Source organism: Alligator sinensis, unplaced genomic scaffold, assembly GCF_000455745.1.
Source record: "Alligator sinensis unplaced genomic scaffold, ASM45574v1 scaffold647_2, whole genome shotgun sequence".
In the NCBI taxonomy this organism is placed as follows: domain Eukaryota; kingdom Metazoa; phylum Chordata; order Crocodylia; family Alligatoridae; genus Alligator; species Alligator sinensis.
The window spans coordinates 4,389,061-4,416,838 of NW_005841832.1; the positions used below are offsets into that span (position 1 = coordinate 4,389,061).

At 49.9% G+C, this 27,778-nt stretch overlaps 3 protein-coding genes across 7 annotated transcripts in view; 2 read left to right on the top strand and 1 right to left on the bottom strand.

Annotated features, from left to right (window-relative positions):
• The window catches only part of TFPT (TCF3 fusion partner), a 2,543-nt gene extending 277 nt beyond the window's left edge, over nt 1-2,266 (top strand). Inside the window, 4 exon segments of the mRNA XM_006014977.3 lie at nt 687-816; nt 1,123-1,192; nt 1,359-1,598; nt 1,791-2,266. Of these exon segments, the coding sequence (XP_006015039.1) occupies nt 687-816; nt 1,123-1,192; nt 1,359-1,598; nt 1,791-1,925 (575 nt within the window). The 3' untranslated portion in view covers nt 1,926-2,266.
• A 1,549-nt stretch (nt 2,267-3,815) lies between these two features.
• NDUFA3 (NADH:ubiquinone oxidoreductase subunit A3) lies at nt 3,816-5,681 on the bottom strand. Of its 2 annotated transcripts, none has more exons than XM_006014978.3 (4): nt 5,535-5,681; nt 5,367-5,441; nt 4,880-4,957; nt 3,816-4,067 (listed from the first exon to the last, which is right to left on the bottom strand). In XM_006014978.3, the coding sequence occupies exons 1-4, from the start codon at nt 5,548-5,550 to the stop codon at nt 3,976-3,978; spliced, it is 261 nt and encodes an 86-aa protein (XP_006015040.1). In that variant the 5' UTR covers nt 5,551-5,681; the 3' UTR covers nt 3,816-3,975. The 2 variants fall into 2 exon arrangements, with proteins under 2 accessions (XP_006015040.1, XP_025053374.1); XM_025197589.1 differs by having other exon boundaries at nt 4,011-4,125.
• A 141-nt stretch (nt 5,682-5,822) lies between these two features.
• LOC102387306 (immunoglobulin superfamily member 1-like) lies at nt 5,823-14,199 on the top strand. Of its 4 annotated transcripts, none has more exons than XM_014517481.2 (6): nt 5,823-7,043; nt 7,577-7,864; nt 9,688-9,975; nt 12,488-12,778; nt 13,152-13,287; nt 13,945-14,199. In XM_014517481.2, exons 1-5 carry the CDS (start codon nt 7,007-7,009, stop codon nt 13,280-13,282), a joined length of 1,035 nt encoding a protein of 344 aa, XP_014372967.2. In that variant the 5' UTR covers nt 5,823-7,006; the 3' UTR covers nt 13,283-13,287; nt 13,945-14,199. The 4 variants fall into 4 exon arrangements, with proteins under 4 accessions (XP_014372967.2, XP_025052947.1, XP_025052935.1 ...); XM_025197162.1 differs by having other exon boundaries at nt 13,974-14,199; XM_025197150.1 differs by having other exon boundaries at nt 5,829-7,043; nt 13,730-14,199.
• Nucleotides 14,200-27,778: the final 13,579 nt, after the last annotated feature.

A 27,778-nucleotide genomic window follows, 5' to 3' on the forward strand; every position in this document is an offset into this window, starting at 1 on the left:
CGAGCAGGTGCGGCCGGGCCCGTCTTGGGGCATCAGCCGCCCCACCAAACACCATCTTGGCTCGATGCGCAAGACCTCCTGCTTTCCAGGCCTGGCCCCGGGTAGCCGAGTGCTTGCAGCACCTCACAGAGTCATGGCAGAGAAGCGGGGCTGAGCCAGATCCCCGTGGTCACACCTGCTCCAGCCTTGGCCTGGGGCAGCCTCAGCCCCATCTATGCCACCCCCTACACACCCATAGCTCAACCTCTCAGCAAAGGGAAGACAACACCAGGCATCACACACAAACCTGCCACAGGTCAAGCAGGGGAACTGCAGCAGCCAATGTCCTACTGCAGTAAAAGGTTATTCATGTGCGCTCTAAAGATCCCAGGTAGAGGCTGCATCACTGCTACAAAGGAAGGTAACAATCTCCCAGTCTCCTAGCAGAAAGGCAGGGATAAGGCAATCGGCAAAGCCCAGAAGCCAGGGAAATTCTTACAACAGAACGTAGGCATACATACACCTCAGTCATCCCCTACCAGTCATTGTCCCAGCCTCTTTTTGAGGTTGGTGAGAGATGGGCACCTACTTTTCTCCATGACCTGTATCACTGGAGGCAGCTGCATTCCAGACCCCATAGATAAGAGTCCATCAGGTGTCCTACACCAGAGCCATCCCTGCTAGGCCAGGGGGCAGTGGCCAGGGAGGCAGGTCCAGATCAAAGGGCAGCTGAAGGCCTCATGCATGCCTGTGTCCTTGGCTCCAGGTCAACGAGAGAGTGTTGAACAGACTCCACCATGTGCAGAAGATAACACGGCGCCTCAAGCAGGAGAGGAGGTGAGGGTGCAGCCAGCCCCCAGCTTCAGAGGCAGGTCCCTCCCTGCCTGTGCCCACTCCTGTGGGGTCTGCATGGTGCCAGCAAAGGCCTGCGACAGCTGCAGCTAATGGGGCACACACTGGTATCCTTTTTGCTAACTGCTAGTTCTTTGACCTGTTTGTGGACGTGCGCACTTAGTGACTCAGGACCTAGGCTGTGCCTAGCCCAACAGGGCCCTGATTTCTGCCAGTCTGTGTCCAAACAGTGGCCACTGCAGCAAGGCCCTGGTGTTGATGACTCTCACAACTGCTCTACATTCCCTGCAGGTTCCTCATGAAAATCCTGGATTCTTATGGAGATGACTACAGACAGAGCCAGCTCACCATCGTCCTCGAGGTAGGTGATGCCTTTGCCCACGGTGTGGGGATGGGGAGGGCTCTGGGAGTTGCTTCATCCCCAGGCATCATGTGTGATTGTTGGCTTTGTGCATTATCATCCCATCACTGGAAGGAAAGCTCTCCCTCCCTCTTACTTCAAACAGCCCCCCTTTCTCTGCACCCAGGATGAAGGCAGCCACAGCACAGATGTGCCAACCCCTGGAAACACAGAGAATGAGCCTCCTGAAAAAGAGACCCTCCAGCGATTTCCCGGCCCCCCACCTACTGGCTTGGAGCCTGAAAGCCCCTCACCTGCAGAGGCCCCCAGCGGGAAGAAGCGGCGGCGACATGGCCGTGAGGACAAGGAGCAAAGGGGCCGGCGGACAGCCCCCTCCCTCCTCACCATGGATGACTTTCCTGTCCAGGTACTGGCCTGGTTCACTGCCTTTGTTCCCACAGTTGAATCCTGCTGCTGGGGCATAAGGGGTGTAGCAGAGAATGGCCTGTTGGGAGGCAGCTAAGTGGACCTGTGGGTTTGTCAGGTCTTATTGTGGGGGGATATGGTGCTGGATGGGCCCACAGAGGCTACTCCTTTGAAACACATCTCCCTCTTCAAGGTCAAAGCAGAGGATGACTTTCCATGCAGCCAAGATGATGTCCTTGCCCCCAGCTGGAACCAGCCCAGCCCTCCCAACAAAATGCTTCACTATCCCAAGTTCTCCAGCCCTGGGGGCTGCTCTGATTTTGACTGAGTCTTCCTGGAAGTGACTAGACTGTTGGCATCACCCTGTGGAGGACTAAAGGAGGGTTAGTGCATGGAGCTGGCATCCCTTCCTACAAGCCTGGATATTAACTCCTCCTGTACCAGTAACTCTGCTTTGATTGAGAGTTAAGGGATAGGAAGTGAGCAACAGACTGTGCAGCCAGCTGGGAGAAGGTGGGGACAGCTCATAGATCAGTCACTACCTGGACTCAGAGATTCTGACCCTGCAGTTACTTCAGGCATAGAAGCCTGTGGCAGAAGGTGGTGGTGTCTGTTCAATCCCAGTACAATAAAGAGATGCTATGACTGGACAATGGCTTAAAAGCATGTAATGCTCCCTCCAATCTAGCTCATTATAGTAGGCTTTAATCCACCACTGCCTTCCCCAAGCTGGAAGTCCAGCTGGACTTGCCCTAAAGAGGAATAGTGTGGTCTTGTTTCAGGACACAGGACATTTGGTTGGAGTCAGGCTTCTAGTATTCCCACTTGCTCAAGGGAAGGGAAAGAAAGACAGTAGTAAGAGCAGGGACCGGGCTACTGAAAGCTGGGTTACCTGTGTTTTCTCCCCAGCTCACAAGTGACAAGTGGGAACTAGGAGTCAGGACTCCTTGGCTCTATGCATGGCTCTAGGGTCTCTCTGGTCCTTTTGTTTTGGTGTGGCAGCTCTGTGCATGATGGGACTCTTGTTTAAGACTGAAGCCCTCCTGTGGCACCACTGTCTTTGGAGATGGGACAGGAAGAGGGAAAGGAGAAGAATGGAAGCCAGCCAAGCTGGGTGCTAGTCCCAGCTCCCTGCAGGGATAAAACCGCAGTAAAAATCCACATAGAGAAGGTGGACTGGAAGGGACCTCCAGAGGTAGTCTAGGCCAGTGTTTCTCAACCAGTGGGCTATGGCCCAAAAGTGGGTCACATGAGTATATGAAAGGGTTGCAAACAAACTAAAAATGGATCAACAAACAAAAAAAAAAAAATGGAGAAAAATGTGGGAAACTGGCTTTTCCCTTGCAGGCTGGCAGACTTCCAGCCTGCAAGGGGCTGCCTGGGCCCCTTTCCCCACCCCACCTCACACACCCACCTTCTTTCCCACACACTGGGGAGCAGGGGGCAGTGGGTCAGGAGTGAGGGGGAACTGGATCTGGACTGGCCACTGATATTTACAAATTGGTCCTGGTACAAAAAAGGTTGAGAACCAGTGATCTAGGCTATCCCCCTACCTGAAGCAGGATCATCCCTATCCAAACCATCCTGTACAAATGCATTGTTGAACCTCTTAACAAAGCTGCGTGTCAGGGCTGACTGCAACCACAAGATGTAACACCCTAGTCCAATGGTGCTCAACCTTCTAGCCCCACAGGTCAGATGAGTAACTTGGAGGGCCAGATAGAGAGCTACCTCACAAGCTGTGATTGAGCCCAGTGCTGCCGCCACCTGCCCTGCACACTAGGATCAGGCCCTGGCACCATCCTCTCCTACTGGGATTAGGCTCCAGCAGCCTGGTGTCACCCCTCCCACATTCTGGGATTGGGCTACAGGGACCCAGTACTACCCCCACCCACTGTTATATGATGGGATTGGGCCATGGGAGCCCAGCAATGTCCCCTCCCACCCCCAGCACATAGGGTCTAAGTCCCCACAGATCTGCAAATTTGGCAACAGGGGAGTGATGCCATCACTCCCCTGCCACCAAATTTCCAGACCCCTTGGGAGCCCTGTGGGTTGGCTCTGGCCCATGGGCTCAGCACCCTTACCCAAATCTAAAATCAAGGGGACCTGATTTTAACCTCTGCTGCTGTAGAGGTTGTAGGAAGAATGCCACAGCACCAGCTGCAGAAGACAACAAGGGGCTGCTACACTCTCCCTTTACTCACACAGCACATGCTCTTCCTGGAAGTCAAATATTTATTACATCAGTGAACAAGGACAAACCAAACACTTAACCATTCATGACCAGCAAGGGGGCAGCAGACAGCACTGACGCGATGCTCTGGCTGTACAACCAACTTCACCATGGGGGCATCAACTCGCCCTTACTGGGCACCTCACATATTCTTCAGCCACTCCAAGCTGGGCCCTTCCTTGTCACAGGGGTGAGAGGGGATGTCTGGCATGTTCCCATCATCTCGTACTGGCACTGAGGACCAAAGGAGCAAGCAGGGGAAGCTGAGAATAGGGGCAGGATTTGGGAGAGGCTGGGAGGGAGAGGGGGACAAAAGCAGCCTGCTTGAATGCACGGCTGCAGGATTTAAGGGGTAGCAACCCTGATGAGTCAGCCCTAGGGCTCAAAGGGTACTTGCCCCAGCAGTCAGTGCTGTGCCCCTGCCCTAACACCTCAGGGGCAGGAGACTGTCTGCCCTGCAACTAGGATTGGCCCAGCTCACCAGGCCTGAGAGGCTCTGTACTATGAAGGGAAGGGACCTCACTACCCAGTATCCTTCCCTTGATGCTCCCCCATTGCACTACATTGCAGGAAGGTGTGTTTGTGGGGGGAGGGAGCATATGCTTGCAGCTGTATGCAAGAGTGTAAGGGGGGGGAGGGCAAATCAGTAGGTGGTCGGTCACCCCAGCAGTCAGTACTGACCCCAATACCCAGCACTAGGGGTGCTGTACTGGATGCGGGAGGCTGTGGGGGGTGGGAATGGGACAGGACTGAAGGGGGTACTTCTCACTGGCAAATCAGCCACACAGCAAGGGGGTAATGGCTGGGCTTGGCTGGACTTAGGCAACATCAAGATTTCTGGGCTCCTGAGGTCATTTCTGCCCATGGCATCAGCCATTGAGCAGGAGCTACTCAGACTGTCCCAGGGGCAGAAGACAGCTGGGTGAGGCAACCATGAGGTTGGGAAGGACTCGGCCAGCAAGGGGGCAAGACAGACCCAAGGCCCCACAGAAGAAACACCCCCAGCCCCCCACAAACCTTTCCACAGGGGCCCCAGGTCCCCTTACCTGGATAGACATAGGGTGTGGCTCTGTTGGCCATCTCTGTGTACTTGATGTAGGGGCTGACAAAGGGCAGCACAATAGCTAGAAAATAAAAACCCCAGGACTGTGCTGAGACCTGGTCTCCCACCCAGCCACTCTCACCCCTCTTTTCCAACTCCAGGCACCCCAGTAGGTTCACAGCCCAGGGGAGGGGGGAGAAGGTGCCAGCCCTCAGCTTCCCCTCGGGTCTCAGGCACATGAAGGACTGGAGCCACCCCTGGGGCCGCCTCTCATCATAGGCCGGCCGGTGCCCGCGGTCAGCCCTGGCAGAGTCAGGCAGGCAGAGCGCCGCCGCCCGGAGAGGGCAGCGCGGTGGGGGCGGCGCTGGGAGAACCCGGGCGCCCTGCACGCATTCCGACTGCGACCGGGGCCGGGCCGAGTCTCTCCGGGAGGCCAGGGAGCGCGGGTCCTCGCACGCCCGGCCCAGCCCGGCCCCGCCCGCGCCGCTCACCCACGCTGCTGATGCCGGGGGGGACGACGAGGACGGGCTGCTTGGCCCACGCGATCTTCAGGAAGGAGACGATCTCTGCAGGCAGAGCGCAAAGGGTTAAGGCGGTCCCGGGAACGTCTGAACGCGCAGGCGCCCCGGCCCCGCACCCTCCCGCTCCCGGACACGCACTATCCAGCACCGCCATCTCGCCGGCCAGGCCCGGCGCCCTAACGCCCTTGGTCAAGCCGCTTGGAGGCAGGGCCTGGAGACAAGCCCCGCCCCGCCAGGCCCCGCCCACCGCGCGGCGTCATGGGAGTTCCCTCCTAGCCCGGGGAGGGGGCGGGGCGAAGGTTGCCACGGCAACGGGGTCGCCCCGCCTCCGCCCGGGGGCACGGCCCCTCCGCCGGCTCCCGTGAGTCAGCGCAGCGGGGATTTCAGTGCCGGGGCCGTCCCGGGGTTCCCCGTGCGCCCGGCCCGGACGCCTGGGCTCTCTTCCAGCCCCGGCCCCGGCTGGCCGCGGGGCACCGGCGGCCTCGGCCTCCAGAGCTGGGTGCGGGGCCCGGGGCCATGCGGTGTCGGCCGCAGCTGCGAGGCCCAGTGTGACGAGACACATGCCCGGCTCCGTGCCTCAGTTTCCCCCTCTCCAGGCAGGGCGACCCGTCCTTTGCCAGCGGGGTCTGGGGACCCCCTGGGCCGCGGGGCTGAAAGGGACCTCAGAGGTCGCCCAGCCCAAACCTCCGCCCGAGGCAGGACGGTCCCTGTGCCAGGCCTCCCGTGCAGAGCCAGCGTCCAGCCTCTCACCCTGATGCGACCCCAGACCTAACACCAGCACCTGCCATGGCCTCGCCCTCATGTCTGCGCTGCCCCTGGCAGGGCAGGGTCCTGATCCCAGTAGGATCTGTGCAGGACCCCTGGGTTCTCTTCCAGCCCCTGCCATCCGGCTCCGCAGCCACAACTGCCCTCCCAGAGAGCCCAGGTGGCCAGGCATCCCCTGTTCTAGCCCACCAGCTCCTGCCACGGCTGACCGTAGGGCACAGCACATGCCAGGCAGTCTCATTGAGGTCTGGGTGCAGGACTCGGAGACCATCAAGTCCTGGCTGCAGCCCCTAGGCCTCATGTAATGATGAGACTGGTTCCCTCCATGCCTCAGTTTTTCCCCCCTCAGGCAGGACAATCCATCCTTGCCAGCTGAGCCTGGGAGATTGAGGCTACAGGGACCCTCTGAGAATTAAAAAGTGGTGGAAGAAGGGGCTTCCATTGATCACCCAGTCCAGCGCCTGCCTGAGGCAGGATGGCCCCTACCTCAGCCATCCTGTACAAACCCATTGTCCAACCTCTCAGCAAAGCCACCCAATCCACCCTGGCACAACACAAGTCCTGACACCTCAGGGGCCCAATTTCAGTCAGGATCTGTGCAGCCCCAGACATGAGGGCCCTGATCTTAACGCCACTGCCACTGACAGCAGTGTGGCCTCCCTTCCCTCGCAGCCCCTGCACTGGGTCAGTTTGCAGCCACCCCACTTCCCCTGTTAGATGGGGAAGTACAGGTTTTCCATGGAGGATGATGGCTCATTTCCTGGAGCCGGGTGCAGACAGCGTCCCGGGTGCTGCAGAGCCATCCTACCCCTCCAGTTCCGCTTTGCTGGCTTCTGTTGCCCACCATGCCGCTAACACTGCCTCTCCTGCTCTTGACTGTCTGTGAGTTCTCTGAGTCCCTGACTCATGGCTGAAAAGCGGGTTAGAGCAGGGAAGCCAGGACTCCTGGGTTTTATCCCAGCTTGGGGAGGGGAGTGGAGTGTGGTGGGCTAGAGTTGAGAGACAAGCAAGGGTAAGGGAGCTGAAAGCCAGCATGCCTGGGTGCTATCCCTACTCTGAATTCAGAGGAGTTAAAACAGGGGTGGGGCTGGGAGCTAGGACTCCTGGGTTCTGCCCCACCTCTGGGGCAGAACCCACAAGGGTCTGGTGGGCAAGAATACGCTGCTGACTTTGAGCTCAGACACCTCCCCCGCAGCCTACTGTGGGGTATGGGAAGCCAGGTTGTGGGAGATGCCACAGGGCAGCTGTAAATACTGTGGAAGGTGGTCGGAGTGGGACTGGGAGACATGGGGAGATCTGTGAGAAAGGGCGGAAGACATGGAAGTGCTGAGGAGGGAACCTGTGGGGAGGGCAGGGGGTCCTGAGGGCATCCCTCCCCTGTGCCATGCCCACTCTCTTGCCCATTCTCCCTCCAGCCCTGCCCAAGCCATCCATTTTCTGGAACCAGGCCCCAGGGGCCGAGGGTGGGTACCAGCTCCACTGCTCAGCCCCAAGGGATTTCACAGGTGCCTGGTTCATCCTGCACCGGGACAGTACCCCAGGCCCTGTGGCTGAGGAGCAGGCCCCAGCAGAGGGATCAGAGGTCACATTCCTCCTGCCTTACATCAGCCCGGGTGAACAGTACCGCTGTAGCTATCGGGCCTGGGACGCAGCAGGGGAGCAGATGGAATCCCTGCCCAGCGACCCCACTAACATCACCAGTGGTGAGTCCCATGGGCGTGACCTTGGGGACAGAGAGGTCTCAGTGCTCAGCTCAGATGCCAGAGTGGATGGGCCCCTCCATGGGTGGACCTAGGGTTTTGAAAAGGGGGGTGCAGATGATGTGGTACATCATCACATGAGACACATCACATGTTTTTCTCCAGTTAGAGAGAAGCTAGATGCTTTATTAATAGGCGGAGGGGCTAGCACCATACAAGTATAACCAGTGGAACAGGCACTGATCTGTTAGATTATATATAATGACTAACCAATTGCCCATCAAGAATGACAGGGGGAGGGGGCTGGGATGGAGTGCCACCAGCTAATGCCCCACGCTGCCGCTGTTTTGCCTCTTGCAGGGACCAGTGCTGATGGCCTTGGCTCCCCCACCCTATCTCCAGTCCTCAGCATGGCTTCGGAATCAAGCCTGCACCTCAAGCTGCGAACAAGCAAAACTTGTGACATGGGTGACACTTTGTGTTAAGGCGCAGCAGGATGAAAGCTGCAGGGATGGTAGCCCCTGCTGTGGCCACAAAGCCCGCCAGCTGTCGAGGAGATAGGTGCAGGGGTTCTGGGTTCTGGGGCCCTACACCCCTAGCTGCTGACAGACAAAACTTGTGACGTGGGTGCTTGTGCAACTGACTGTCTCTGTGTTGGGGCAGTTGGTTGTCTGTATAGATTCTTTCCCCTCCTCAGTCTGTGGTTTTGTAGGTGTTAATTGTTGCTAATTAACTGATTGCATTAGCTAGCAATTGTGTATTGAGCTGGTCCCTGAGTGAATCATGATTGATTGGTAACTGGTAACACAGTAGCTTGGCAACCAGGCCTGCAGTAGCTCCCCCCCTTCCCACCCCTCAGCCCCAAGACAGACACAGTTGCACAAGCACCCATGTCATGAGTTTTGCCGGTCAGCAGGCAGAGGTGCAGGGCCCCAGAACCCCTCTGCACCAATCTCCTTGACAGCTGGCAGGCTTCATGGCTGCAGCAGGGGGTATACCATCCCTGCAGCTTTCACCCTGCTGTGCCTTAACACACACAGTGTCACCCATGTCACAAGTTTTGCTTGTCCGCAGCTTGAGGTGCAGTTTCTCCCAAACCACTCATCTTATCTCCTTGAAACTTGGCAGGCTTTGTGGCCTCACCAGGGGCTACTACCCCTGCAGTTTTCACCCCCCTGTGTTGTAACACATAGACGTGACACGAGTTTTCTTTCATGAATTTGGGGTGCAGTTCCCCCTGAACCCCTGGACCTATCACCTTGACACATGGCAGACTTCATGCTCTCAGCCAAGGCTACCATCCTTGCAATTTTCATCCAAATCAGACGAAAAACAACAAAGTTATAGGTATTTAATTGATTCCCCATTATACCCTATGGCTGGATCTCCAAAGCAGCTCTGAAGCTTTTCCGAAGCGCTTCGGAAGCTCCAAACCACTTTGGAAAGCCTAACGAAGCCAGTGCTTTGATCCAGACATGCTGCTTCGGATGCCAAAGTGTCCGGAGCTTCTCTGGATCTGAAGCACCATCGGAAGCCTCACACAGCCCTAATAAGCAGGAATCAGGGAGATGACAATGAGCCATGGGGTCAATTGACTTTCTCTGCACTGTCTGAATAGAAATGCTGCTGCCCCTCCAAGGCTGTTGTTTTTAAAGTTTGGGTGGAGCAGGAAGCAAAAGGGGATGTGGCTGTACCATTGCACCACCCTGGACCTGCCCCAGAACTCCTGGGGTTGATCTGGGTGCAGCAGGAAGGGGGTGGGGCACTGGGTCTCTGGACTCATCACATGATCCTTCCTGACTCCCTCCTCCCCATCCTGGGTGCAGACCGCTTCCCCAAGCCCTCCATTGCTGTCAGGCCTGGCACAGAGGTTCTGCCGGGCCAGGCATGGACAATCCGGTGCTGGGCCCCATATCCAGGCACGAGTTTCGTCCTGTACCGGCAGCGGGAGTTCTGGAGGGAAGAGGCACCCCGGGGTGAGCCCCCCACAGCTGAGTTTCACCTGAGCAAAGCAAGTGCTGCTGACGCAGGGAGATACACCTGCTACTACCACACTATGGCTGAGCCCTTCGTCTGGTCCAATGCAAGTGACCCCGTGGAACTGAGAGTCACAGGTAGGGGCTTCACAATGGGGCAGGGGCCTTTCCCCTGTAGGGGATGTGGGCCCCATTCCAGCCCCAGGGCTGAGCTGGTTCAGAGGGTAGGAATGGGGCAGGAGCCTTTCCCCTCTGCACCTTTTCTTAGTTCATTTCCAAGGTTGCAGACACACAACACATAAAGCCTGTGTTCTTTCCAGCCCCCTTTGACTCTCTGCACTGCCCTCTCTTCTTCCTTCTTTCCCCCCTTTCCTAGTCTTGTATTTAAATTACTACTTCTGTTGAATATCCTGCTTTCTGCTTGTCCTTCCATAGCATCTGATTAAATGAGCTGTGTCTCATGAAAGCTCGTGCACCTCTGATTCACTTGGTCTATAACAGTGGTTCTCAACATTTTACTCAAGGTCCCCTTCATTAGACTCAAGCCCCCCTGGGAAAATGCTGGCTCTTTGTTTTTGCTAATTTTTTTGCTAGAAAAAATAAATAGAAAAGTTCTTCTGTTGCAAAGAAGTCAGAAAGATGCCAACAGGGAAGAATGTTTTTAACACCGTAGATTCCTATTTGGTATCTCTGGGTTTATCTTATGAATGATATTTGCACACCTAACAGTGCATTATGCAGCACCCCACAGCACCTTTGAAAGGATGTCAAGGCACCGCAGAGTGACACAGCACTTTGGTTGAGAATCACTGGTCTGTAAGGTCCCTAGTGCACTTAGGACATAATTTACTAATGAATCACATCTTAAGTTGTTACCCAGCCATATGTTAATGTAGTTAATGGTGTGAGTAAATGAGGAATAAGCCATAAAATTATTATACAAAAAATGTGTAATAACTTTGTTGTTGGTTTCTATCACACCATTAAATGAACATGCATCCAGGCTGGGACTCCCAGCTGTGGGGTGAGCTTCTGTGGCTGGAAGGCCATTCAGCTGATGGGCCTCCCAGCCTGGGATTGCCTGCACTAGCAATAAGGTGTGACAGGAGTTAATGCTGGATCCCACAATCATGCCTCCTGCTATGCACATGTGGCATGGAAGGAAGTGCAGTTGTAGGATCCCATCATGCCTTTACCTGTACATCTGCCAGGTGTCCTCTCTACCTTGTCTTCTGCTTGGTGTGACTTGGTGGGTGATGCTTGTTACAGCTCAGTCCAGGGTATTGCTATGGAAGAGCTTCGCCACTAGATGGCAGGGAAGCCTTGAGCAAAGGTTATATGAGGATGAAGCTGGCTGGCACTGACCTGTAGACCCAGGTAGCTGGCACCTGTATAGAGTTACTCCTACTCCCCAAAGGGTAGTGTTGCCCTAGAGTGCAGTGTTGTAGCCCAGGGCAGGGCTGTACATTGTGTGATCGCTCCACACTTATGCCAGAGTGCAGGCAGATTACCCTGAAATAGTGTCTCCTGTCTGTGTCCCAGGAGGCAGGTATATCACTGAGAGAGATGGGGGAAGATTATGAACTGGTTGTACATGGTGATGGAAGGTTGAGGAAGGGATGCTTGAGTTATACATGAGAATGGATGGAGGAACTTATTCAACACTGGTAAGGCCACACCTAGAGTACTATGTCCAGTTTTGGTGCCCCCACCATAGAAAGGATGTGGACAAATTGGAGAGAATCCAATGAAGGGCAACAAAAATGGTTAGGGAGCTGGGGCACATGACTTATGAAGAGAGTCTGAGGGAGCTGGGCATATTTAGTCTGCAGAAGAGAAGACTGAGGTGGGATTTAATAGCAGCCTTCAACTATTTGAAGGGGAGTTCCAAAGAGAATGGAGCTGGACTGTTCTCAGTGGTGGCAGTTGACAGAAAAAGGAGCAACAATCTCAAGTTGCAACAAGGGAAGTTTAGGTTAGATATTAGGAAAAACTTTCTCACTGGAAGAAAGGGTAGTAAAACACTGGAACAGGTTACCCAGAGAGGTTGTGGACTCTCCATCCTTGGAGATTTTTTAACACCTGAGTAGAACAAAGCCTTGGTTGGGATGATCTAGTTGGGGATGTTCCTGCTTTGAGCAGGAGATTGGACTAGATGACTTCCTGAGGTCCCTTCCAACCCTCATTTTCTATGATTCTAACAGGTGGAGGGGGTGTAAAAGGGGTGCATATGGGAATACATTGATGGTGCTTGGCGATGGAGAGCTGTGTTTAAGGTTGGTTGGATGAATGGATTGCAGGGGGAGAGGCCTGTGGATGGGAACATGGAGATTAATGGCTACATGGGAGGAGAGATGGGTAGATACATGGAGGGGTTATGTATGAAGCTTGCATGGATTCCTTAGGGCCCACTCCCAGAGCCTGGAGTGAGGGCTGTTGGCTAACTGCTTTCCAGTGTATTGTGGGAGCCCTGCATTTCCTTCCTATCCCTTAGCCCTCAGCACCATGGCCACGGAAAACCTCCCAATGCATTGTGGGGTTGAGCTGTGGTTCCACTGCAGGCCAGTGACCCCACCCAGATATCAGGTCTGGCTGGGCCCTGCAGGGGGCACAGCCATGGTGTGGTGGTCACAGTGTCTTACTCTTCCAGATGTTCCCAGTGCCCAGGAGAAGCTTGTGGACACAGCCGGGAAGCTCCGGGTGAACTGCTCCATGCCCTTTACTGACTCTGTAGGGGGCTGGTTCTACCTCTACCGTGATGGAGATCCGCTGCCCCTGGCCTGGATCACAGCTTTCCCAGGGGATGATGCTCCAGCTGGCTTCAATCTCCCTGAGGAGGAGGCTCTGAGCCCTGGGGGGGTCTTCATCTGCCGCTATGGTATGGATGAGCCTGAGGCCAGAGCCAACATGACTCTCAATGATACAGACACATGGACCCAAGGTGAGTAGGGGATGGGGCAGTTGAATTCAGCAACTCAAGGATTAATCTGTGTGGCACTGTATAAACAGAATTGGCTAACATGTGCTGGTAGAGTCTTAGGGGAGGAAGTCAGATAGAAAGGGGGTTATTCCCATTTCTGAGAAGGGTGAGGGATGGTAATGGTAAGAGCAGGGGGCTGGGAGCCAGGACACCTGGGTTCTATAGCAGCTCTGGGAGGGGAGTGGGGTCTGGTGGGTTAACAGAGGGGCTCTAGGATCCAGGGTACCTAGATTCCACATCAGGAAACCTGCATGTGGACTGGTTCCTTTGGAGGACTTGTGTGTTCTCTAATCGTGGGTGCTATTCTGTGTCCCATTTCCTATACCCTCTTCAGGCTCACGCATCCAGGACACTGACTACACCAAGGCCAACGTGGTGCGGCTGGGGCTGGGGGCAGTCATTCTCCTGCTGGCCCTGCTCTTTGTGACCCATGCCTGCTGGGAGGAGAGATGCCCAGAGAGCTGAGCCTGGTAAGCAGGTCCTCAGAGACAGTTATGCTGGGGACTTCAGTATCCTCAAAGAGCTGGGATAAAACCCAGGTGTTCTGACAGGCCCCCACAAACAGCTGGATTTTTGTTTTTGCTTCCTGCCATGGGCTGGGCACTGAGGCCATACCATCTTCTGTCTCTTACTGGATCCCTGATCCTCTCCCCCACCTCTTTGGAGAGCCCATGGATGTAGGGAGGGGGCTGTCCCTTTCATGTTCCTAGCTCTCCTCTTCTGCTACCCCCAGTGCTGCATGCAGTCTGGGATGTAGGTGGGAAGGAGACAAGAGCTGACACTCCATTGATCATGGGCAGCTGGACCCCCTCTTAGGAAAGCTGTATGTGTGGTGAAGGAAGGGGAGATGAGGGGGATGTCTCTTGTTTCCATGCTGGCCCCCATGACTGTGTTGTTTCTCTCTGCCTGCAGAGGTTCATAGACCTGGCAATGCAGCTGACAAAAGGAGAAGACTGCTCAGCCCAAACAGCCCTCTGCCAGGGTCCCCACCCCCTAAGGCCCAGAGGAATCACCTCTGGGGCTCCTATCAGTCTGAGCCATGCCCTCCACAAGATATCCCTGCTAGGGTGTCCTCAGTCTGAGCTTTCCCAGCTCCCTGCCCACTTCACTACTGTCATTCTCTTCAGCTCGGGTTTCTGTGGCCCTATCTCCCCAGACTCTGCTGCAACCTGGCTGCTGCTGCCCAAGTCTGTCTGGAATGGAGGCTCAGGGCAGGAGGCCTGGAGTCACCAGCCTCTCCACAGCTTAAGGCCTGCAGGTCTCCCAGCTAGGAGAGGATAAGCCTGGATAGGGGAAAGGAAAGCAGTACTTACATGGTACTTCTCACTGCCCCTGTGTTACATGGACAAGGGACAAGGCCTTAATAAAGACAAAGGGATGCCTCAGGGTATATGCATATGTCTCATGTTTCACTCTGCCCTCTTCCCCAATCCAGTGTCCTCAGTATGCTCAGGCCCTGGCTGAGATCAGGGTCCCTGTAATACTGGGTGCAACACAGACCCTAAATGAGGCCTCCGCTTCCTGATGCGGGTGGGGACAGGGAGGGGGCCACAGCATCAGCAGAGGATAGAAGAGAGAAGGCAGGTGGACCAACAGCACCCACTTCCCAAGGGTGAGGAGTGGGGTTCCCTCTTTTAAAGAGCCTGAGGGAAAAGCCCCCATCTCTCTGTGGCCTAAATCTGTGCTAGTCTTGCTAAAGGCTCAGTAATCAGGCCAGAAATTATCTACATCCCTCCCACATGAAAAGATCTCATGGTGTTTCAAATGAGCTGGTGACATTGGGGTGGAGATTGGCATGGGATGGATTGGAACTTCCTTGGAGTCTGAGCCCATGGCCAGTTCCATGGATGGGCATTCTCTCCTTCTAGTGCCAGGGGCCATCTTTCACACTTTCAAATGTGGAGACCTTCAAGCAGAACTCCTGCACCTGAAAATCAGGCCCTTCTTTAATCCATGTTGGTCTCCCAGTGGAAAGAAGCCCTCAGAGTTCCACTCCCCAGTTTTCATCCAGAAGCTGCCATAAGATGGCGCAAACCCCATATGGGTAAAAGACAGCCTAGGGATCCTTCACCCCAAACCTTAGTGAGCTCCTCAAATCTTCACCTCCCAAACAGAGAGTGAGCCACACGAGGTGAACCCCAAGACCCCACCCCAGCCCTGCACTGGCTATGTGCACCTTTGCCCCTGACCATCATTCCAAATTGAGGAACAGCTCTCCCAACACTGAGTTCACTCCCAATCTCAGCTTTGAACTTGAACCCCCTTATCAGAATTCACCCAGCATTCATTCAGCCCAGTGAATCTAAAATTGGCTTACACCAAACTTGGCCCCATCCATTCATTCCCAACTCAGCCCCTTGCCCTCAGAAAGAGACCTCTACTGTCCCTCAGGATTCCTCAACTGGGAACATGGATATCAATGGCTACACGGGAGGAGGGATGGGTGGATACAGGGAGGGATTATGTATAATGCCTGCATGGATTCCTTAGGACCCACCCCCAGTGCCTGGAGTGAAGGCTGTTGGCTGTGCTGGGGTGGGAGGCAGCAGCCACATCTTGGCACTTTCAGAGATTGACCCTGTGCTGGGTCTGGCCCTGTGCCCAGTCCCATGAGGACTGAGGCCCTACTAAGACTGGAGGGGGATTCAGCTAGTCAGGGCAGCTGAGACCTTGGATTGTTCTGAACATGACAGATCGAGTCAGGACTCAGGAGGAAGCTGACAGACACAGGGGGAAGCTGAGGACACTGGGCCTTCCTCAGGCGAGGTCGCTTCCCACAGTTCCTCAATCAGGGACCAATTCAGGCCAGGGCTGGAGGTATTGGTAGTGGTGCTGTGCTCATCATGTTTGATCTCCTTATCCTGTTCCTATGTGAGTAATCGGACAGCAAGGCGTGTGCCCATCAGGGTACCTGAGGCCAGGGAATGCATCTCAGGGTCTCAGAGAGCTGAGACCAGGCATGTGCCCATGCAGGGGATCTGAGACACAGACATGGGATTCTGTTGCTGTGGGTTGTGGTCACCCTTTCCAGCCTTCACACCAAATTAAACCCAACCCTTCCAACCCCCACATCCAGAGTCACCTATCCAAGGGGTTACATCCTCAATGTGCACCTGCCCCAAGATCCTGGGGGAACTAGGGAGTGTAGGGCCTGAGGGTGCAAGGAGGGAAGCAGACTGAGAGGACCAAAATACAAAGATAGGGGTGGAGAGGAAACCAACTGAAAAGGGGAAAGGCAGGGGTAGGGAGCAGGGAGCAAGGCCTAGGGGCCTGGAGAAAAGGCTGCAGGGAGGGGAACCCATGGGGAAAAGCCGGTATGGTTGAATTGGTTGCCTTGGTGAAGTGTCTGGGGGTTCACTCTTCAGGCAAGGGTAAATATCATGTTCAGGAGGGGAACAAGAACTTGTCCCACCATCCTGTTACCTCTGCACTTCTCTGTGTGCCCCATAGAGCACCTCAGGGGAATGACTAGGGAGTTTCTGGTTCTGAGAAGAATGGAGACAGAAGTAGCCTAAAAACAGCAGCCTGAGGCTGTCCCTCCTCTCTCAGGGCTGTTGAGAGAACCTAGGAGTCCTGGGACCCATTGCTTTGATATCTGATGCAAGGATTGGAGGTACCTTACTATGTGTGCCCCAAGGTCTGGCCTGTTGACACAAACAGCCCCTGCCTCCTGTCTCCAGTGTACCATCTGCTCACTAAGGGATGTGGTCTGGTTGGTCTGGCAGTGGTCACAGGTTATTTTGAGCAATGTAGATGGTGTCTTGAGGTAAGAGTGAAAAGCTAAGACACAAATGGGAGTAATATGCCTGGCTTCCTGTCTCCAGCCCTTCCTCAGTACCTTGGGCAACAACTCGGTAGAGCTGGGGATGGTGTCACTGGCAGAAGGACTGAAAGGTTAGTAGAGTCTCCAGGCCAGAAAGCACACCCTGGTTCATAGGTAGCCTGATCCAGAGCAACTACTGGTTTCCTGGGCCTGTTTCACAGACAGCCCTTTCTCCTCCATACAGATCTTTCACTTTGAGGTCAACAGCTCCATTCGTTGCTAAGCAAACAAGTCCTAATTACACAGGGTGAAATGCTTCTTTTCTAACTATACTTGATTCTCCCTCAATACAATTCATCCATGAGATCTCCTAAAGTCCCCCTCAGCCCTACATTTCTCCAACTGTAGAAATCTGGGCAAATCTGAGAAGGATTTTGAGGATGGAGGAGCAAACTCCAGAACTCTGGTTGCACGTTGGCCTAACCCTCACATGTCCTGTGAGTTCTGTGCTTTGCACCTTTAATGCTCGACTCCTACATAATCTTCCGTCACCAGCTCTCCACCTCCACAGCAGACTGATTGGAATCTGCCCTATGATTCCCAGTTTGAGGGTTTTGGTGATTTAAAATAAATCACATTGTCACTACAGCATCCTGGTGCTATTTATGCATGATAAGCCTCATCTTTTTGCCTGTTTGGGATCTGAAAAAAGAGGAAACACTTAAAGCCAAATTTGCCGCCACTGTGATTCTTTTATTAGCCAGCGCTTGTCATTGGTATCTGATGCCTGGTCACTGAATGGAATTAATCAGAACAGAAGTAGCCTAAAAACAGCAGGCTGAGGCCACCCCTCCTCCCAGGGCTGTGGAGAGAATCCAGGAGTCCTGGGACCCATTGCTCTGAGAAGTAGCCCTCAGACATCTGTACAGCTGCAGAGAAATTTGTGCTTGCATGAACAAAACCACAGAAGGTTATTGTCGAACGCTGCTGTAGCCACAAAGCGTAACATGCTGAGTCCTTTTCATCTTGTTTGACTGGAGAGAATAAGCTATATTCAAAAGTCTGTTTCTTGCTTGACAAACTAGACCTAAATTATATTATAGGTATCCAGGGTTTAGGTAGAACTGCCCATGCCCTCATAGCCTTAAGGACAAACTGCTTTCCATGCTGAGCTTCTGCAAAGCACAGAAATTGGACTTCTCTGATCTTTGCATGTTCCCGTCAGCCTCAGCCTCTCCCTCCACAGACCTCCCGAGTCTACAGGGACAGGCTCTTTCCCCCCACCCCCCTCCTTCTAGACTCTTTTGGAGCCAGGCCCCCCGTCCTGGCAGCACGCTGCAGCCAGGTTTCCATGGCACTCTAGTGTAGCAAACTATACATTCTGGGGCTTCAGCAGCTACATGCAAACTAGGGGATTTGAGTGAATTGAGTAGTAATAATAAAACTATCCAACACTACGGTGTCCCTTGTATTCGCTACATGGATATTTTCCCATTAGTGCTACACTGATTTTAGAAGTGTTCCCCGAGTTGTTTCAGGAGACCTGGAGTAAGGGAGGGCTGGGACATTACCACCAGGGAGAAGCAGGGGGCAGCTTTGGAGGGCAAGAGAATAGAATGGTCTCACAGTGAGAGAGGGAAGGCAATTACGTTTTCTCTCTCTTACCCTGCAAAGGCCTTACTTAGCTAGGAAGTTTGCACTCTGAGCAGCGGTCATTCTTTCACTCCCCCTAAGCCATCCCCTGTGGCTAATGCCCTAGTCACCCACCCCTAGCTATGCTACTGCTGGCCTGCTACCCCTTGCCCCAGCATGTCACAAGTAGCATGTATAAGCCCATCAGCTTCATGTTTCTGTTAATTTGGCCTGCAGTAAATGTCTTACAGAGCTGGATTTAAATTAACACAGCTGCCTCCACTGAGATACAAAGGAGCAGGTCTCTTCTCTCCAAGATGGTGTTTTCATTTTTAGACTCTGCAGGCACAAGCCAGTTTTCTTTGCAACTATAAAAAGACAGGAGACTTATTCCTAAAAAAAACTACAAGCCAAATACGTTAGGAATAACTTTGCGCTCCAAGGTCTCTGTGCACCCAGCCCTCACTAGGCACTGATCTATTTTTAAAAGGGGAATTGCACAATGTTTCGCTGAGCTGTAGAGTGCTGCCAGGATGCTAGATTAGATTCAGCACATTTCTTTTAAAACTGTGTCAGCCCAGCAGAAGACTTCTGCTCCTTAAGTGCCTTGCAACATCAAGAGCTGGGCCTGATGGAAGTCTAGGTTTACCACTTAAACAGGCACAGAAGATGTGGCTAGGAGCCATTTTCCTAATCCACCTAGACACAGAAAACCACAACATAGTAGTGAAATGATTAGCAGTTTAAGGGTCTTTAAATCCTTGAAGTGAACTCAACTCTTCCCATCACAGCACACTTTTTTCCCCCAAGGGATAAGAGCCTCTCATAGCAAAAGCCTTTAACTAAGGTATTATCTCCATAGAAAGCCTTGCAACTTAAGGGATACATCAACAGGCTCTCCATTTCCACCTTCCAATTTCAACTGTTACAAGGGTGCAGTTGTAGTCAACCAATACACTAGGTTACAGCAAACACAGCAGAGCAAAAGACTTCAAAAGGAGCCTGCTCTCTGGAACTCAGCAAATCAGGAGTCTAGTAAGTTTTACTTTTCCCAGCAAAGAGGACAGAGCAGTGCAGTGAGAAAACAGACAAATCAGCAGAGGCAGGGAGAAGCCAGACAGGGAACATACAGAACAGGAAGAGTAAAGGGAGAAGAAGAAAAGGCAACAACTGAAAGAAAGAGAGATTGCAAAATAATTCAGATGCAAGGGGATAGCAGAGGAAGGAAGCAGAAATGGTTTAAAGGATCCTAAAAATAGCCAGGAGAGCTCAGGAGACTGCCTTTCACCTCATCACTGGCTTTAAGCCACACCAGGTCTTTTAAACAGCTGAAAGGCATTCCTAGCTAAAAGAGTCCCTTTAAATGCAGTCCCTAATGAACAAGCAGCTACTTTCAAACGTCAGTGATTTGTACCTTGTTTGCAGTCTCATAAGAGAAACCAAGGACTACATGGCATTCGTTGCCTACACTGAAAAAGAAAATTCACGTTAGATTAATTTTCCTAATGCACCTTTACAACCCTGTGACCCCTACACACACACACACCTGCTTCTAGGTTTGTACACAATTACTGTACTTATTGACATGGTGGTTTGAGTATTCAAGTGCAGGATGTTGGCATCCTATTGAAAGGTCCCTTGACCTAGATCATTTTTAAACAATATTTGTAATGGTCAAACAGACTACTGAAGACATTTTAATTTAAAAAGCCCCTATGAATGGGATCATTTCAAATCCAAAACATTCTAGAGGTGATAAGTGGCTTTGGTTTTTGTTTGGGGAATATTTCATTTGAAGCCCCCTCCTTTACCACAATTAGCAGCAGACCGGAATCTTGTGCCTCCAGATCCTCTTGTCTGTGGTGGGAAAAGGCTCTGCTCACTGAACCTTTTCTATTATTTCATCTTACTAAAGCGCTTAAGCTTTGTTCTCTTCCTCTGCACCCTGTTAAGACCTCAGCATTTGTAGGAACTGAAAAGCCAGCCTCTGCACTGCACTACTAATGAATCTGAAGAGACACTTTTCCTTATAGATTATTTACATTCCCATCTGAGATGCCATGTTAATCCACTATTTCATTTGTACAGATAAGAAAATAAACCCATAAACTGCCATGGTGCCTCCCCCTTGCCCCCCAACCAAACTCTACATTAATTACTGTGGGGAGGGAGAAATGCTGCAACAGAGGAAACAAACTCAATCTATCTTTGACAGCTTCAGTGATGAAAGGCCAGTCGATTTCCTTCAGAAACTTTCCCAATGTGACAGATGGAAAAATGCAGAGAGTTGACAAGACATAAAATGCACAACAATCTCTAAGACAGAGAAATCTCTGGTGGTATAGAAAGGTGTGTTTAACTCTTCCTAGAGCAGAGCTGGTGTCTGCTGTTAAGTAACTGTTCTCTGCTGGCATGAAGAGTTTCTTCAAAAAAACACCATTTTCAAATTTATTCTCCTCAGAGAAAGAAACTGCATTCCAGTTCCTTAGCTCAGCATGAAACCAGCAGCAAAAGGGGCAGCTGGATGCAAATACAAAATGTCTAAAAGGCCCTTGAGTCTGGTAAACAACCCACTGTGCAGTAGACCAACCAATTAAACATATTAATTTGCTAATAGATGTGGTCTTGCGGGCTGCTCTAGAAGGAGAAACAATGATAAAAGCAGACTGATGGGAGTTGGCTTTCAGGAAATTTCCTCTCTGTAAAATGTATTAATTCAGCCAAAACCCCCAGGCCCTCAAAGTTTATTCCATCCACCAGGACAGAGTAGGTGTTTGTACAGCGAGTTCCACCTGTAACTCAGTTTTATCTTCCAAGATGCAGGGAGTAGAGGTGGAACAGCAACAGTTGATCAAAGTATGAGAAGGTACTGCAGGGACCAGAAGCAGTACAAAGGGACCCATAGCCATGTAAGCAAGCATTGCCAGAGTATAATGAACAACCTGCTGCTGTAGTAACTAACCATTCTCTTATACAGTTTACTGTAATTTAATACCAACGCACATTAGAAAAACCACCTTCTCCTCTATGGCAGGATCCTTCCTGTTACTAGCAAAAAAGTCCTCAAATAAAGTGACAGTTTTACAGCAATAACAATAATACAGTAAAAGATACTGTGAACCTCTCTAGTGCTTTCCTTTGAGGAGCGCAGTGTGCCTTCCAGGAATTAAAGCATCCAGCTTCATCACCCCCGTGTTAAGCAGAGAAGGATAATTTTACCCCATTGTACACAGGGGCAGCAGTTTTCAGTCTTCAGCTCACAGAAAACATGTGGTGTAGGGGACCCTACAATATTGCTCATGGCTACTGGAGATGAAAAGTTTGGTAGGAGAAGGAAGTATGAGCTGCTTGCAATCTGTTGCTTGCTTGGTATTGTTGCCCAGGGGTAGCAAAGGTTGAGAACCACTGATCTAGGACATGGTTTTCAGGAGTAAGGACAACCTACAGCTCCCCTAAAGCCAGGCTGAAATATTCTAAGTCTGTAGGATTTCAATGTGCTCAGGACTTTGTAAATTTCTCAGAGCGGAGCCCTAAGGAAGGGACTTGCCCAAAGTTAAACAAGTCAGTGCTAAGCCAGGAAGAAAGCTCCTATCTCAAGATCCTTGGCCCTGTGTTTTACTGCTAGGCATCATCCCTCTGCTAGAAATGGAAAATCTCTTGAGGTCATTCTAACCCTCCACCAAGACAGAATTGTTCCCAGTGACCTATTTTCTAGTGCATTGTGAAACACAAGGATGTGCCAAAGTCACGTTTCTCATTGTGCTTCTTGTTATTGAAAGGCATGTGTCAAGTTTCCTCCTCAGCGATACATTGCATTCTCATTGCTTGTTTCAATCTGTGTCATCCCCTTCCCATTATTCAGCGGCAGATGCTCCACGTGCACACAAACTCCTATTACAGACTCTGGAATAGCCACGGGATTTCTGCAGTTAAGTTAAGGAAAGCCTTGACTGAGATAAATTACTTATATTTAAGAAAGCAAAAATATGTCTCTTAGGCAGCTCAGATTAGTTTCCTACTATTGCAAATGGTTACTCAACATCAAAACAGGGATTTTTCCAAAAATGATAACACATTCCAGTATGTTAAAGTAGGGAGCTGAGCAAACTTTTCTAACCAATAATTTATCTAGTCATTAAGCCAACTTTTCCTTCTGCAGAATGAGGTTGTTCCAACATTATTATTTATTCCAAATTATTCAATACAACTGCTTTAGACCTACAGAACCAGTTTGTTGATGGTATTCATTATGTTTGGCTTAATGCATTTTAGTAAATAACATGCATCCATACTAGTATAGCCTTGCTTTTCCCCCAGAAAACCCAGTTATTGGTTTGCTTGCTTGTTTTTAATAATGGCTTCATGAACACTAGATCCTGGAATTTTTAGACTGGCATCTTGCTAATTTCACCTACTGTGACAAATTAACTTCACAACCACCTCTTCCAAATTTCTGACCTCTCTCTCAGGTACAGAGTGAATTTGGTTATCATTAATTATAGTAGATAGACTGAAAAAAATCCTTCTTAGGTAAGGCTTGATATCAAAAAGGAATAACTGAAAGGTAGATCACTGGATCCTAAGAGATTTCTGCACGTGTTATTCAAAGAACTCTGGTTCTGCCAAATTAAATTAGATTAAACAGAATAAATGAGCTACTATAAAGTTTAAAGCAGCAAACCAGGTCACAGACATTCATAAATCTTAGGTGATCTTGAGAAATTAATCTGGACTCTTTTTAACTTTTTTTTTTCATTTGGAGAAGTCCATGTACATGTGGACAAAGGTGTGGACAAACTGGAGACTCCAACAGAGGGCAATGGAAGTTAGGGGTTTTGGGCACTGGACTTACAAAGAGAGGCTGAGGGAACTGGGCTTATTTAGTCTGGAGGAGAGAAGACTGAGGGGGGATTTAATACCAGCCTTCAACTCCCTAAAGGATGGTTACGAAGAAAATGGAGTTAGACTGTTCTCAATGTTGGTGAATGACAGAACAAGAAGCAATGGTCTCAGCAAGGGAAGTTTAGGTTAGATATTAGGAAAAACTTTTCTCACAGCGAGGGTAGTAAAACACTGGAACAGGCTACCCAGAGAGGTGGTGGAATCTCCATCCTTGGAGGTTTTTAAGACCAGGCTAAGCAAAGCCTTTGCTGGGATGATATAGTTGGGGATGGTCCTTCTTTGAGCAGTGGGTTGGACTAGATGACCTCCTGAGGTCCCTACCAACCCTAAATTTCTATGATTCCATATTGTTGTACAGCTATTTTCCAGTGGAGACAAAACCCAGGAACATCAAACTATAACAAAATGAGCCCTGTGGATTCACAAAACACCTGAGAAAGGCTTGGGAGATGTCAAGTGTCACAGAAAGAAAAGATTTTAGTGGATGTCATAGTTCTCACCTATGTGTCTATGTTTTTGGATACTTAGCCAAGCTGAACCTGGCAAATTTCCCTAATACTGTAAAAAAACATAGCACAATAATTTAATATGTACTTCTGAACATTTACCCTAAAATGACATTGTGTGTCTATCTTTATTGCTCCTCAGTCATTTCCATATAAAAAGTGATCGCCAGTAAAGGTCTCACCGGTAATAAAGGTTTTGAAGTGCAAATGAGGAAATCAGCTACAGTTACATAACTGAACCATTGGATCACATTTGGTGATTCAGGCAATGCACCAGGAAGGAATGGGATGGTGGTGTTTTTAACTCCCTTTTATACCTATCCCAATTTTGACCCTAGGTCTCAGCATAATTTACAGCAGGCCCCAGGGTTGGTTTACCTTATTATGACTCTGAATAGTCCCTATGGACTGCTCCTTTGACTCCAATGTCTTGAGCAGTGATTCTCAACCAGGGAGCCACAGCATCCTGGGGTGCCTTGCTATCTTTTCAAGAGTACAGTAGGGTGCCACACAGTGTTAGCACTATTATGTGTGCAAACATGACTCACAAGATAAACCTAGAGATTTCAAATAGGAATCCATAGTGTCAGAAACATTCTGACTTCTTGTGGTCATTCTGAGTCCTTTGCAATAGAAGAATTGCTCTATAATTTTTTCAGTAGTCAAAAAATGGGTGAAAACTAAGGGGTAGAATTTTCTGAGGGGTGCCTCAAGTCTAATGAGGGGTGCCTTGAGTCTAAAAAGGATGAGAACCATTCTTCTAGAGTGTTCGGCACTCCAATTGCAGCCCTTCCATTACCAAACATACTCACTACCATGCTGTGTCTGCTACAGATATGCCCACCCTTTGCAGCTACCATGGGATGACAAAAATATTTTATTGTCACCTTCTGTCACCCAGAGAGCTTTGCAATGGTGGAGTTCTTCGGGGAGGGAATCCAGATATTTTCAAGAGTCTTTGAGTTAAATCCTAGTTTACGTTAAGTGCTGACATAGCAGTTACCCAGTTGCATGACTGCCATTTTTGGCACTTACTCACAGCTTGAGATGTTGTTCTGGGGTCAGTGTGGACATACAGGTGTCTGCACACCCACTGAGCATGTTCAGTAGGACTTTGCTGTGGCTGGAGAGGTACCCAGTGCTGTATGTTCACCTAGTTATGTACATACAAATGGGACAAGTCTTGAAACAGTAGCTGCACAAAATCCCCCAAGACTAGCAGGGTTTAGATGGAGAAGGAACCTCCAGCTAAAAGGAAACTTCCAGGTTTTAGCTCAATAACTTAATGGAAGGGGACCTTACCTAGGAAGTTGGTGACCTGTACTCTAGGCCCCTCTAATCCAGAGGCAGCTTGGATTTATTTCCCAGCACACTGCTGTGCTTACCACACCATAGGCTAAGCATTACCCAGTCCCCTCTCAAAGCTGCCCTAGTGCCCCTTGCATTTAAAAGTCACTGGAGGAAGTTCCTGTCCCATTGGGAGCAAGGACCTGATGAGAACCTAGGGTCCCTTCTCATATTGAGCATTAAGCCACATGCCACACATGCTCTGGCTTTTTTCCTTCCTTCTGGCTTCACATATTTCCCTCTGTCGGCTTCAAAAGGAGGGTTGGAGAGGCCTGGATAATACTTAACCTGCAGCTTGATGGTTGGAGCGCTACACTGGAAAGTTGGAAAGATGTATCTTTTTAAACCCTCTGTGTGGGGACAGTCTAGAACCTGGGTCTCTTACTTTGTGTGTGACTGACCTACCACGAGGCTATTGGGCCAACATATGCAAGGTCCCTTCTCCCCATCCTTCCCTCAGGGAACTCAGGGCAATTTGATTTTGCCAGAGGGTGAAATATAATCTGAAACTGTGCATAAGTGCCATTCAGACATGTTCAGTGAAATAAGCTGCTGCCGTTTGTGTCTCAGAGACACTGCTTAGGAACAGAATGACCGAAGAAAGGCCACATGCTTTCTGATATAATCTTTGTCCCTCCTTTGTAACTCTGCTGTCCCACAGGAAAAAAAATATTTACTGAGTCTGCTTCATTCTCTTGCAGGAGCCTCTAGTATTCTTTACTTATATGCTCATCATTCCATATGTTCGACTCTCTCCTCAAGTGAGCAGGTCTGGCTTCAGCAGACAGGGGGTGAGATTTCAGACATCTGCCTCAGGAGAGTCCCTTCACAAAAGCTGACATCTACCTCTCTGCAGAGGGTTGGAAGGCATTCTCAGTATCAATTTTTATTAACTGCATGAATTGCTAGTGTTCAGAGGCTGTAGGCAAAACTGGGCCCCTGCTGTACAAAGTAGTGAAAAACAACCCCCATTCCTCTAAGCTTGCAATCTAAACAAATCAGTCCAAGGAGGACATCAAGGTAAAGAGGAAGGAAGTGACTTATCCATGGATACAAAAAAGGTCAGTTTCAGAACTGGAAATAGAACTTAGTTCCTCAAGGCCCAGTCAATTGCCCTATCTTTTCAATTACCCTACCTTCCACTTTGAGGTCTCAGGGCTGACTTCAGTAATGTATGGGTCTCATTCTGCCACTCCACTTAGAAGTGAAAAGCACCTAGACAGAGGAGGAACATCTGCTTCCTCCACCTATCAGTCCCCTGAGCAAGTCACTCCTGCCAGAATGAACTGCTGAGCCAAGAAGCACTTTATCTTTTACGCAAATGCAGATTTAAGGTTTTTTCCAGCTTTGCTCAGGACACTCATTAAAAGGCAAGGAAGTGAGCATACATGAAATCACCCCTTCCGTACAGGCAGACAGATGGAGAGAAATTCCAGTCTGTTTCCACTCTTTTGTCTTCAGGGCATTTTTGGAATTTCCTTCAGGAAGTGAAAGGTTGTGACCTAAAGCCTTCCTCAGTTAGCAGGCTCCAGTTTCCCACAGTAAACCTTTCCCAGAAGTGACACATAGTGTAACAAGGTGAGCTTTATCTATATGCCCCAACTGCATCCTGTATGAGCTCAATGAAACTAAAGTGTTACCTAGAGAGAATGGGCGTGACAAGGGAAATGGAAGAGTCAAGCCTTGGAAGAAATACACCAAATACTAAAATAAAGCTAGGGAGGTTGATAGAGCTACATTGATTTATAACATTCAAGGCTCTGCTTTTATTATATAAATATAAACCTTCCTGAAGTATGTAACAAGCTAACAGCAACATGCACGCAACTACCTTTTAAAAAAGTTTTCTTTGTATTTTAACATAAAAAAATAATAAAGACATGGTTGTTTAAAATACTTTCAATTTCTAATTCATAAGGTCCTGAATTACATGGCATTTTACTTATTCCACTCTGGAAAGTAATAGAGTTCTCAAGTGTCCAGTTTATCTCCTGTTTCTTCTTTTCCATCGTGTCTCAGGAAAGTTTCTTGCCTTGCTGCATAGACTGAAGGAGCAAATCTATTTAGTCAATTTATTTTAATAAAAAGTTCCCTCTCAAATCATGGACTTCCACCCATTTTGCACTTTCCATTGGCCTATAAATAAAGGTGTCATTATGGATCTGTGTCCTTAATTGATTTGCTGGATCATGCAAACTCAGCATAATCCAATCCCTACTTAAATTAAGGAGTCCTTCCCCTAACTTCTGTGAGCAGTGGTAATGCCCCAGATCTTAACAACAGCACATACAAATATTATGATAGCAGCATCTTTAAAAAAAAAGAAAAGAAAAATCAGTTTATTAATATTTATAAGTCAATAAAGCCATGTGCAAATTGAACAATAAAAGTCAGAAACATTTTAAATACTATTTTTAAAACAAGAAAAAAATCAGTTTAATTGCACTGAAAATCATACTACAAAGGCAGCAATTTTTTTACAAAACAACTCCTCTAGGAATCACCAATAGCTGTACATTAATCAATTGTTCTCAGCTATCCCAGATACGCTAATTTTGTTATCATAATGCTCTATGTGCATGAAGACTCCTGCATCTTATTAACTCACTTACATTGTACACATTCAACCCCATTAGCACAGGTTAGAAAATGCAGAATAGAAACGATGTTGTAAAACAAATACATTCAATGTAATGCAAGGACTGACTGATGTGGATTGAAAAATTGCAAACACCTTTGCTCAAATTCTAAACATTCTGAAACTTAAAAACACCAGCATAAGTGCCAAAACGTGTATTGCATTTTGTAGGG

Excerpts from the sequence above, each read along its gene's own strand:
- LOC102387306 (XM_014517481.2), top strand. The coding sequence starts at position 7,007 with ATGCCGCTAACACTGCCTCTCCTGCTCTTGACTGTCT. Across the intron at positions 7,865-9,687 it reads CCCCACTAACATCACCAGTG|ACCGCTTCCCCAAGCCCTCC; the intron begins GTGAGTCCCATG and ends TCCTGGGTGCAG. Across the intron at positions 12,779-13,151 it reads TACAGACACATGGACCCAAG|GCTCACGCATCCAGGACACT; the intron begins GTGAGTAGGGGA and ends TACCCTCTTCAG.
- NDUFA3 (XM_006014978.3), bottom strand. Across the intron at positions 4,958-5,366 it reads CCCCGGCATCAGCAGCGTGG|CTATTGTGCTGCCCTTTGTC; the intron begins GTGAGCGGCGCG and ends TTTATTTTCTAG. Across the intron at positions 4,068-4,879 it reads CACACCCTATGTCTATCCAG|TGCCAGTACGAGATGATGGG; the intron begins GTAAGGGGACCT and ends TTTGGTCCTCAG.